Source organism: Xyrauchen texanus, chromosome 2, assembly GCF_025860055.1.
Source record: "Xyrauchen texanus isolate HMW12.3.18 chromosome 2, RBS_HiC_50CHRs, whole genome shotgun sequence".
Classification (NCBI taxonomy): Eukaryota; Metazoa; Chordata; class Actinopteri; order Cypriniformes; family Catostomidae; genus Xyrauchen; species Xyrauchen texanus.
The window spans coordinates 55,950,349-55,962,544 of NC_068277.1; the positions used below are offsets into that span (position 1 = coordinate 55,950,349).

At 40.5% G+C, this 12,196-nt stretch overlaps 1 protein-coding gene across 1 annotated transcript in view; it reads left to right on the forward strand.

The window, feature by feature from the left end:
- Positions 1-12,196, forward strand: part of LOC127660092 (ADAMTS-like protein 1) — a 131,384-nt gene that overhangs the window by 75,768 nt on the left and 43,420 nt on the right. Inside the window, exons 13-14 of the mRNA XM_052150164.1 lie at positions 2,617-2,764; positions 3,476-3,560. Coding sequence (XP_052006124.1) covers positions 2,617-2,764; positions 3,476-3,560 — 233 coding nt within the window. The remainder of the gene's footprint in view (positions 1-2,616; positions 2,765-3,475; positions 3,561-12,196) is intronic.

Consider the following 12,196-nt stretch of genomic DNA (forward strand, 5'->3'; position numbering starts at 1 on the left):
GGGCCGACTGATTCAAGCTGATAGAAGAGCAACTTTGGCTGAAATAACCACTCATTACAACCGAGGTATGCAGCAAAGCATTTGTGAAGCCACAACACGCACAACCTTGAGGCGGATGGGCTACAAGAGCAGAAGACCCCACTGGGTACCACTCATCTCCACTACAAATAGGAAAAAGAGGCTACAATTTGCAAGAGCTCACCAAAATTGGACAGTTGAAGACTGGAAAAATGTTGCCTGGTCTGATGAGTCTCGATTTCTGTTGAGACATTCAGATGGTAGAGTCAGAATTTGGCGTAAACAGAATGAGAACATGGATCCATCATGCCTTGTTACCACTGTGCAGGCTGGTGGTGGTGGTGTAATGGTGTGGGGGATGTTTTCTTGGCACACTTTAGGCCCCTTAGTGCCAATTGGGCATCGTTTAAATGCCACGGCCTACCTGAGCATTGTTTCTGACCATGTCCATCCCTTTATGGCCACCATGTACCCATCCTCTGATGGCTACTTCCAGCAGGATAATGCACCATGTCACAAAGCTCGAATCATTTCAAATTGGTTTCTTGAACATGACAATGAGTTCACTGTACTAAAATGGCCCCCACAGTCACCAGATCTCAACCCAATAGAGCATCTTTGAGATGTGGTGGAACGGGAGCTTCGTGCCCTGGATGTGCATCCCACAAATCTCCATCAACTGCAAGATGCTATCCTATCAATATTGGCCAACATTTCTAAAGAATGCCTTCAGCACCTTGTTGAATCAATGCCACGTAGAATTAAGGCAGTTCTGAAGGCGAAAGGGGGTCAAACACAGTATTAGTATGGTGTTCCTAATAATCCTTTAGGTGAGTGTATATGACCATCTATGAACATATACACTACCGGTCAAAAGGTTAGGGTCACTTACTCATTCTTTATTATTATTATTTTTCACATTTAAGGATAATAGTAAAATCATCAAAACTATGGAATAACATAAATGGAACTATAGATGGAGAGCAATACTGAGTATTAGTTTCTTTTCTTTAGTATTCAGTCCAAGTCATCCATTTTTTTTTTTTAAATAACATTTTAGTTTTGTAATGAAATAAATTAATATGTTGGCACATTTATATTTTTATCTACAAAACTAATTCATACATTTAAGCATGCACCTTCAAATCAAAAGTTTTTTAAGATCATGAGATCATGAGAAACATTTCAGTCAAGTGACCCCAAACTTTTGAATGGCAGTGTATATGAAATTGTAGTTCATTTATTTATTAATATACAGTATGTAGATATTTCATGTTCCATTTAGAAGTCCAACGATATATACAAAAATGGCAATTCTTTGGTATTTTGAAATATATATATATATATATATCATCTTTGTATGTGACTTTTATATCAGTGAAAACCATAAACATGCAAACATATTATATATATTTGTTTCACTTATGTTGCCATAAATTTCTGTATGAGTAAATTGAAGCAAAATTTGACTTAGACATGTATTATTTATGAAAATGACAGGCACAACACTAAACCATTATAGTTTTGCATCAACATTGGTAAATAAATCTAAATTTATTTTAAAGAGGAAAGTGAATTTACTTCCAAATGAATAAGAAAGAACTGGGAGGAACAATATTTTTTGCAAGGGACACAAAAACCCTCTTCTGGGGCAGCCAAGGATTTTTTTGGTGATCGTTTTTCTTTTTTGATGTGGGAGCTGCAGCTAAAGCTTTCAGAAAGTCAGTGAGGAACTTTGATCATCTTTTTCCTTAAGTTTGCACAACTGCCTGAATGTAGATGCTTTTTGGTAGGGATTCTTCAAAACCATGTATGATATCATATAGAATTTCAGGTATAGAGCTTCACTAACAAAAAGTGCCATGGAATTACCATCCATCCATCCATCCATCGTCAACCGCTTATCCTGTGTACAGGGTCGCGGGGGGCTGGAGCCTATCCCAGCTAACATTGGGCGAAAGGCGGGGGACACCCTGGACAGGTCGCCAGTCCATCACAGGGCCCATGGAATTACCATCTGATACAATTACTGGAACGTAATTCCATCACAATATTTGTACCTGCCTTTCACAATTTAATACAATGTACTTATTATGTACATAAGTGTTGGGTCTTTGTACTTACATTTAAAATACCTGCATTTAATTACATCTGTAGTTACACTGTTAACCTTACCCCTAATCCTAAACCTAACTCTACCCCAACCCTTGCCCTAACCCCTACTCCTAAATCAGTAGCTCAACCTCAGTAACAACAAACATACATTTTGTTAGAATTTTGCTGACCAATATGTAGTTACACAATAACGTGTTGTATGTATTCTAATTTTAGTACATTGTCGTTATAGACACCAAATATAAAGTGTGAACCAAAATGTTTTGTAAAGCTTGACTCTTCATTTAATATCAGTAACCCATGTGCCATATTTGAGAGATGAAATCTCAGGCAATTAAGAAATGTATAAACATTTAAATATTTTGCCAATTATTCACTTGTGTTGTTAGTGCTAGATACCTCCTATATTCCTTCCCTATTTCATAGTTTTGTCAGTGACTGTATGTGTGAAATCAATAATTGTGTTATTACCATCCTCTATAGTGCACAGTGACATGTGGACAGGGTCTGCGTTACAGAGTGGTCTTGTGTATAGATCACAGAGGTCTGCATGCTGGAGGCTGCAATCCCACCACTAAACCACACATCAAGGAAGAATGCCTTGTCACAGTGCCTTGCTACAAACCCATTGGTAAAATAACGTACCTTTCTGTTCTAGGTTCATTACTAGTTTTAGATTGCATTGAATGCACCATCTGTTATTGTTTGAATTATTGAAAAGTAGCACAATTGGTAATTAATCTTGAAATATTTTTGATGAGGCTTGACTTGCAGTCAGCATTACAATTGAACAAAAATGTTTAGTGAGGTTAAGCTCTGGGTAGTTTGTTCTTGTGTTTTTGATTTGTTGTTCACCTAAAGCGATTGTAATGTTTTAGAAGACATGGATTAAACCACTCAAGTCGAATGGATTACTTTCATGCAGCATTCATGAGCTTGAAAGTTTTGTACCCCATTGACTTACATTACAAAAAGACCTACTACATCCTTTAAAACAAAATGTTTGTTTGTGTTCCACTGAAAAAAGGAAGTCATTCGAGTTTGAAAATTATCATTTTAGCTTGAACATGTTCTTTTAAGACTGGAATTGAGTGGCCTAGCCAGCACTGTTTGTTATGTAGAAGAGGGTTTCCACTTACATTTGGCCATGTAGCATATTTTAAGACTCCTATAAATGCATTTAAAAAATTTACTGAATCAAATATATTACAAAAACTACTTTTGAATAGTATTGAAAACTGAATCATGAATCAAATCTATTAATTATCAACCCGAACATTCACACTCCTATCTACATGCGTACAACAGTTGACACACCTTCTTTATCATGTGTCTGTTCTAGAGAAACTGCCTGTGGAAGCAAAGCCTCCTTGGTTCAAGCAGGCCATAGAGTTGGAAGAAGACACCGCTTTATCTGAAGAACCCATGTAAGTGAACTTAAACATTCCCATTGTGAACCAGCATTGCTGGTCACCCACCGTCTTATGTTGTATGGAATGCTGGTGTGCTTGACTCCCAACCTGGCTTCTTAACTAGCTTAACCAGCAAGATTGTTTTTCCTAATTAACCATCCTCACTAAAAAAAGACCATGCTGGTTGGTGTTTTGCTGGTGAACAGTTTGGCCATGCTGGTCCACCAGCTTGACCAGCACAAAACCAGCCTGGACCAATATGGAAAGTCATGCTGGTCTAAGCTGGACCATAAAGTATCATGAAATATTTGCTTGGCTTTTTAATTCCTTTGATTTATGTGATCAAAACATAGAGTGCAGTATGTGGCTTCCAGCTTTTCACTCTGCACACCTAAAGAATCTAACATCAGCAAGACAGGTCTGAACTATTTCCTGCGTAACACTGATTTATTAAGGGAAGAATGTCACGAATGCTCTCAAATTGTCTGAATGGAAAGTCTGATCTGAGAGTCTGCCATAGCTGAGGCTCTTGAGAGATGAGACTGGTACAAACTGTGTAAATTGAAAGGACATTGCAGGCAGAGGGAGGATAACCCACTGCTCTTCTGTGAGCAGACGCTCTGTTGAAACCATCTCAGATGATGATTTATACAGAAGAATGAGGCAGAGTGACGGATTATACAAATGTGCTGCATGAACGTGGAGATTTATAGGGTAAAATATTAGATTTTAAGGTCTAACATAAAAATTGTTGGGAGAGAATGGTGAAAAGATTCCATGAACATTTCAGGTTGTCCACAAGTGCAAAAGGACTGATATGACACATAGAGACAGAATGTGTGGATTGATGCAGCTTTTGCATTGTGTGTTGTAAAATGTGAAAACCACATAAGTTGTTGAATCTGGCAAAGCCTGTGGAGTCCAATGAGCTACAATGGTGTTTTATGACAGTTCAAGGAAAGCATAATTTAAATAGTCACCTATTCCTGCTTTATACAGTATACATGCAATGTCAAATGTCTATATCTCATAAGAATGAATAAGTGATTTGGGAAAGAGCTACTGTGGTTTATCCCTTCTGTTATGTTTGCTCAAAAATGACCCATATAGAGTTCAACAGATTTTCAGCACACTCATCTATAAATTATGAACATGAAAACTGGCATAAGCTTACCTATGTGTTTTCACACTGAACACAGGCATTTTACCAAAAATTGCACCTATATGTCAGTTGTGGTACTACTCGTGTACAGTAGATATACAGAAATCCTTAGCTTTACTGTACTTGAAATAAGCTGATACTTATTTTACTTACAAATTGTATCTATTTGAAAGAAAAACAGAATCATGGTTTATATTTAGCAAATTTACAACCATAGGAATATTGCAAAAAAGAGCATTTATTTTACAAAAACTATATTGTCAGCTGTGGCAGGGCGGAGGGTGGGGCCGGGTCGTGATTCGTGAGGGATAAAGGTGGATAAAGGTGGACAGCAGAGGATCGTGCGGGAGAGAGAGATCGTTAATGGACATGTCCGTTGTGTGTGTTTATGTTGTCTTTTAAGTTTATCATTAAACTATTATTTATATCGAAAATCCGGTTCTCGCCTCCTCCTTTCCATTGATCCCTTTACACTGGTGCCAAAACCTGGGAAGGAGGAGGGGTAGAGTTCTCGCCACTACCGTCCACCCCAACAGAGCAGCCGCGGCCATCTGCCGGAGGACGAGGAGCCCAGCCGCCTGAAAGAGGACCGCCGACCGCGAGGGGAGAAGGGGCTCCTAACAGACCGCGGAGGAGTTCCCTACCAGCCGCTGAAACGCGGCGGGGTTTAAGACCGCCGAGCGGGGAGGGGCTCACTGCTGACCGCCTGGAGCGAGAGAACCGCTGCCAGGGTCAGGGGAGAACCCTTCTGTTCCCCGAGAACATGGTGGGGCATTCTGTCCACCAGGGGCTGGAGGACTGCCTCTGATCCGCCCGGAGAAGTGCGGCTGTCGTCCGATAGAGGGTGGAGGAGTGGCCGAGGAACAAGCTGCGGCGTATCGGAGTACTGGCGAGTAAGAGTTTTTTTTTCATCTCCCTCTCCTCTCTCTCTCTCACTGTCGCTCTGCGTTGGCCTTTTCCCTCTTTTAAATTTTACAGTTTTTCGGGGATACTACACTGTTACAGGAAGTACCCCCCTCATTTTTATTATTTCTGTTTCCCTCCCCTTGTCCCTTCCCTCGTCCAGGTTGATGGGGATGACCTGCCGGCAGACTAGACTTAAAGCAAGCCCTCCCCCAGGGAAAGGGGGGGGGGTGTACATCAGGCCGGGGGCTCCCCAGCCTGAGAGAATGAGGGAGGAATGTGGCAGGGTGGAGGGCGGGGCCAGGTCGTGATCCTACACACCAGGTTCCGTATTAGGCTAAATAAGCCACCGTGAGGGATAAAGGTCGACTGCAGGGGATTGTGCGGGAGAGAGAGATCGTTAACGGACGTGTGTGTTTATGTTGGCTTTTAATTTTATCATTAAACTATTATTTATATTGAAAAGCCGGTTCTCGCCTCCTCCTTTCCATTGACCTCTTTACATCAGCATTGTCAAATCAACATTGTGCAGTTGAACTAAAAGTACAGAGAGTGTGTGTGTGTGTGTGTGTGTGTGTGTGTGTGTGTGTGCGCGCGTGCATGTGTGTGTGTGTGTGTCTGAAAGAGAGAGAGAGAGAGAGAGAGAGAGAAGGTGGCACACTTCACTCAAGAAAAGCTTCACAGCTGCAGATTCATTTGAATCCATGTGCAGAAAGGTTTTTTAGTGCACAGGGTTGAAAATACTGAAGCAAGGACAAATACAAGTCAGAGGAGGGGTTCGAAGCCAAAGTCAGCACAGCTTGGACCTTCGAAAAACATTCACGTTATTCAGCCCTACCCCTTTTCCACAATCCACTCTTCCAAATTTTGTCATCTAACTTCCTGTTTGTATTGAAGCTACTTAGAAGAGTTGATCAAAATGGATTATGTGTGGGAGCACAAAAAGTATTCTTCACCAAGAGTTGATGGAGTGAGTTTACATCACCCCTTTGCTACGTGAAAATGCTAGTGGTATTTTTTCTGTCACTCTAAATGTTTGTTTTTTCTGACACCCAAGGAGGTAAATGGGAGCTGGCAGATCTCATTCAGACATCTATGACACACTGCACTTTTTCATGATACAAGCATTTAATTGTTATACGTGTAATTCTGCTTAATTTTAACTTGGTAATAATTTGTGTTCAAATGTGTAGTTGATATGAAATTGTATGTAAGTTCAACATTAAAGAAAATTATAATTGTAAAATGAAAATTGTTGTTAACGGAATATAAAATAAAACATACACACTCGTGTGTGTGTGTGTGTGTGTTTGTGTGTGTGTGTGTGTGTGTGTGTGTGTGTAGTTGCACCCCTCCCCCGTCCCGGATTAACATACAAAAAGATCTGCTCACCCTAACTATGACACAATGGATGAATGACATGAAAAGATGGTCAGAGTTGTCGTACATAGATATTTTAATGACATTGTGTTGTCTCTAGGAGTTTCATGAACACAATGGCAAATCAGTACATTCACAGCTTGAAGGCAGGATCTTGTGTATTAATGAATGAAGTAATCTTGTTTTAAAATCTCCCTGCTCTTCTTCCAGTTGTTATGGCATCTTCTGAACACTTACAAATACTTTAGATAGCTTTTGACAACTCTGTAACCTGTAAATCCACTTCGGTAGCTAATAACACTTTGACTTCAACACCATAGATATCTATTGGCACGTTACTGTTCAGCTCGACTGTGCCCGCTTTACTTTTCTGAGCTTGCTTTTCCACTGCAGTTTAGTGCAGCCTCATCTTGGGTGGGATTATAGGCTGATTATCATAGTTGCACCACCTCTAATGCCATAACAGTTTTGACGTCATATTTAGTATTGGCTCGGCTTGCTTGGAACCTCGACCAAGGTGGTACTAAAAAAGTACCAGGTGTACCAGGTACTATCCACTGAGTGGATAGTGGAGTGGAGAACCCCCAAAAAGTCGAGTTGAGCCGTACCGTGGAAAAGCCCAATATAGAGAACTGCTAGAACGGAAGTTCAGAGACAAAACTTTCAAGATGGCTGCACGATTTCTTGGGTGCATAATGTGAATATGGTAACTCCATCAGCATTCAAGATATAGCCAAGAAATGAAATCTTGATCTAAAGCTCAATTTTAGTACACAACTGGTTCTCAATCAGGCGTTGGAAGACACTGGGTACATGCTGGACATGACTCTCTGGAGTAGGTGAGTAAATTAGAATACCGTCGATGTAAACAATTGCATACTTGTTAATCATGTCCCAGAAGATGTCAACAAATGTCTGGAACACTGAAGGTGAGTTAGACAAGCCGAAGGGCATGACAAGATATTCATAGTGCCCGTTACGAGTGAGGAATGCCATCTTCCATTCATCGCACTTGCGTATGCTGATCAAGTTGTAGGCGTTTCTTTAAGTCCAGTTTAGTGAAGATTGTAGCTGCATGTTTGTTGTTCTAAGGCAGAGGACACACTAGAGGTAGAGGATAATGGTGCTTGACCGGTAAAACATTCGGACCATGATGAATGCAAGGTCTAAGACCCCCATCCTTATTTTTTATGAAAAATCATCCTGCTGGAGCTGGGGAAATGGAAGGCTGAATAAATCCACAACAGGGTTTCACTGAGTTAGACAAGCCGAAGGGCATGACAAGATATTTATAGTGCCTGTTATGAGTGTGGAATGCCATCTGTTTCTTTAAGTCCAGTTTAGTGATTATTGTAGCTGCAAGTAGTTGTTCTAAGGCAGAGGACACACAAGAGTTAGGGGATAATGGTAATTAACAGGTAAAGCATTCGGACCACGATGAATACAAGGTCTGAGACCCCATCCTTATTTTCGATGAAAAATCATCCTGCTGCAGCTGGGGAAATAGAAGGCCGAATAAATCCACAACTTAGGGCTTCACTGATATAGTTCTCCATGGCCTGAGTCTCAGTAGCTGATAGTGGTTTGACTGGGGTTGTCCCTGGCAACAGATCAATAGCACAGTCGTATGCTCTATGTGGCGGTAGCTGGGTGGCCCAAAAATTATTGAATGCCTCATGCAAATCAAAGTATTCAGGGGGATTGTTTATCATGGGGTTGGATAGATCCTTCACTACATGGGTGGTTTGGCACAGTACCTCAAGGTCCTTGGCGTAAGCACTAAATGTTGACATTGTGGATTTCAACTCCTGATCTGCCCATCACTCCAGGAAATTTCAGGCTTGTGTTTGACCTGTCATGGAAAGCCAAGGATGACAGGATTTTTGGGGGGTGCAAGTTATCATTAACATTTACATTTATTCATTTGACAGACGCTTTTATCCAAAGCGACTTACAAAAGAGGAAGAACATCAGCGAATCATCTTAGGGAGACAGTGATACAAAAAGTGCCATATTACAAAGTTTCACTATCATCATAATAGTATACAAAACAGATTTAAGTGCAACAAGAAATGTAAATATATATATATTTTATTTATTTATTTATTTATTTATTTTTATTGACCGGTTAAGTGCTTTTGGAAAAGAAGTGTTTTTAGCCGTTTTTTGAAGATAGAGAGTGAGTTAGCTTCCCGGATTGAGTTGGGAAGGTCATTCCACCACCGTGGTATGATGAAACTGAAAGTCCGGGAAAGTGTTTTGGTGCCTCTTTGTTTTGGTACGACAAGGCGACGTTCCTTAGCCGACCGCAGGCTTCTGGTGGGAACGTAGCTCTGCATAAATGTTTTAAGGTATGCTGGAGCAGACCCAGTGACTGTTTTATATGCCAGCATCAGGGCCTTGAATTTAAAACTGGCATGAACCGGCAGCCAGTGGAGAGAGACAAAGAGTGGTGTAACATGTGCTCTCTTAGGTTCATTAAAGACCAGACGTGCTGCTGCATTCTGGATCATTTGGAGAGGTCTAATAGCACATGCAGGAAGGCCTGCAATGAGAGCGTTACAGTAGTCCAGTCTAGTTATGACAAGGGACTGAACGAGCAGTTGTGTGGCATGTACAGAGAGGAAGGGTCTTATCTTCCTGATATTGTAGAGTGTAAATCTACAAGATCTTGCAGTTTTTGAAATGTGGTGTGTGAAATTTAGCTCATCATAAACTGAATCTTTTATTAGGCTAGAATCAAGAGGATGTCCATCTAGCACTGCTACCTGCACGGGTGGAATAAATGGAAGGGAAACAAATGTGAGTTGTTGGACTAATTCTGAATCAATAAAACTTCCAGCTGCACCAGAATAAATTAATGCCCTAATAGTTACTCTTTTGGAGTTTCAAACTTTCATAATAGGAACAGTCAATTGTCTGTTTTCTAGACAAGCTCTACCAACTTGCATGGGTTCAAGTTGTGATGTCTCCTGTGAAGTCTCACCAGGAAACAAATGATAGGTGGTGCACTTGTGGGCTCGGAGCAGATTGTCAATTTTTATTGAGAGCTGAATGTATTGTTCTTGAGAGGAGTTATCTTCTCAGCATGTTAGCTCAGACTGTTGAGCTTTACTCAATCCATTATGGTAAAGTGCCTTCAGAGGTTTATCAGCTGAACCACAGTGGGCTGCTAGGGTCCTGAAAGTGAGGGCATAATCCACCGCTGGTAAAGTTCCCTGTTTTAGAGTGAGTAGTTGCTCCCCAGCCTCCCTTCAACCAAAGGAGGTTGTGAATCTATACATCTCTCTCCCACACTGCTATCACTGATTATAGAGCACATCATGTCAGGAGGGATGTAACTAAAGCCACCTTGGACTCCACTGATGGAAAGTAATATAAATGGTGTTCTGATGTAAAAAGCCACACAATTTGGGGGTGTAATCAAACTTGTCTGGGAGCGCTAAAAGACGGCCGCCGGATGAAGCTAAAGCAGCAGGTTAGGTGGAGGTGATGCCATGGACTGTGGTGAAGTTGAAGCTTCAAAAAACTTCACCAGCTCTTCCATATGATTGGCGAGTCTCCCCAGTTGTTCGTAGTGAGCTGCTAACATATCTGCCTGAGTGGCCAAAGTGGCTTTGAGTGGATCATTCTCCTCTAGATTCTGAAGTGACGAAGCATTTTATAACACAGGAGGTGGAAGAGATTTGTTAGAATCCATATGCAGAGAGGTTTATTAGTGCATAAGGATAAAAACACAGATGCAGACACAAATCCAAGACAGAGGAGTGGTTCAAAGACAAAGTCAGTCCAACAAACTAGAAAACAAATCCAAGAGGGCAGGAGTATAAATGTATATCCAAAAATACAGGCAAAAATTCAAAGTATAATAGACTAAAATGCTCAGGATTGCAGTCAGGGAACATACTATGCTTCGCAAGGAGTGGTGCAAACCAGCTGGTATTTATACATATAGCTAATTAGCAAATGAGTCACAGGTGTAAGTATGCATTCAGAATTCTGGTGAGAGTGTGGCCACAGCAGGTGTTACAGAGGGTTAATACATACCTGTCAACACTCCCGTTTTTCCCGGGAGTCTTTCACACTGATTTCCTGCCCCCCTCCCATTTTGTTATTTCTCCCTGGAAACTCCCATAATTTGTATGGCCCAAACCTCTTTATATGAATAATCACATCAATATATTATTCCAAGGTTGTCCTGTTGCCAGATTTTGTATGAAACGCATCCTACTCACACAATCAACGCATTCAACCCATTTGAGACTTCAACCTGGCAACCTACAACCCAGTTGCGCAGTTGATATCTGCGCAGGTAGTAGACGCGGGAAGTTGAATCAAGCATCACTGGCAGATGGGAGGAGAAGATTCAGGTGGTGCTCCGAAAAAAACTAAATTTAACAACAGCTGAACGGAAAAATTTAATTTAATATCTCAAAGCCATATCGACAGTGGCCACACCTTTTGCAAAGTGTGTTACACCGATTTTAATTTCGGACACTTTGGGAAAAATTACGTTACTCAGCACATTAAACAGCGGCACAATTTGTATGTATTTAGCCTGCCTCTGCTAGGGATGGGCGGATCGATACTAAAGTATCGATATTTCCGATACTGATGTGGTATCAAAATATCGTTCCTCACTTTAAAATATCGATTCTGAAGGTTTTTTTTTTTTAACTAGTGATCTTATTTTTTAGATAACATGAATATTAATGCATCTCATAAGCTCTGAAGTGGAAAATAATAATTATATGAGCGAATTGTTGCATGGCACCAGAACTATTTTTTTTCTGCTCATCCTGACGTGCAGAAATGCTAAAATACACTATCAGTCACAGACACCTCTCACCCTTTCAGTCATAGTGCTCGTTCAAAGAGAGAGCAGTGTTTTCCTGAGGTAATGACAGAAAACAGTATCTGGAGTTATTCACACCAAGTAATGACAAACCTAGACATGACATGTATTATAATTTATAATGGGCTTGTGTGACCATTTTTACAGGTTTATTTAACTTCAGGTGTTAAAACATTGATAATGATCTTTAATCTTCATTAATAAATGATACCCTTATGAAAACTACCCTTGGATTTACTGTAGTAATATTGTATTAACCATGACTAGTAACCACGACTGTAGTAAACATGTTTTTTTATTTTTTTTATTTTTGTGCAGTAAGCAAGGTTTTGATACAATTAACCATGGTTT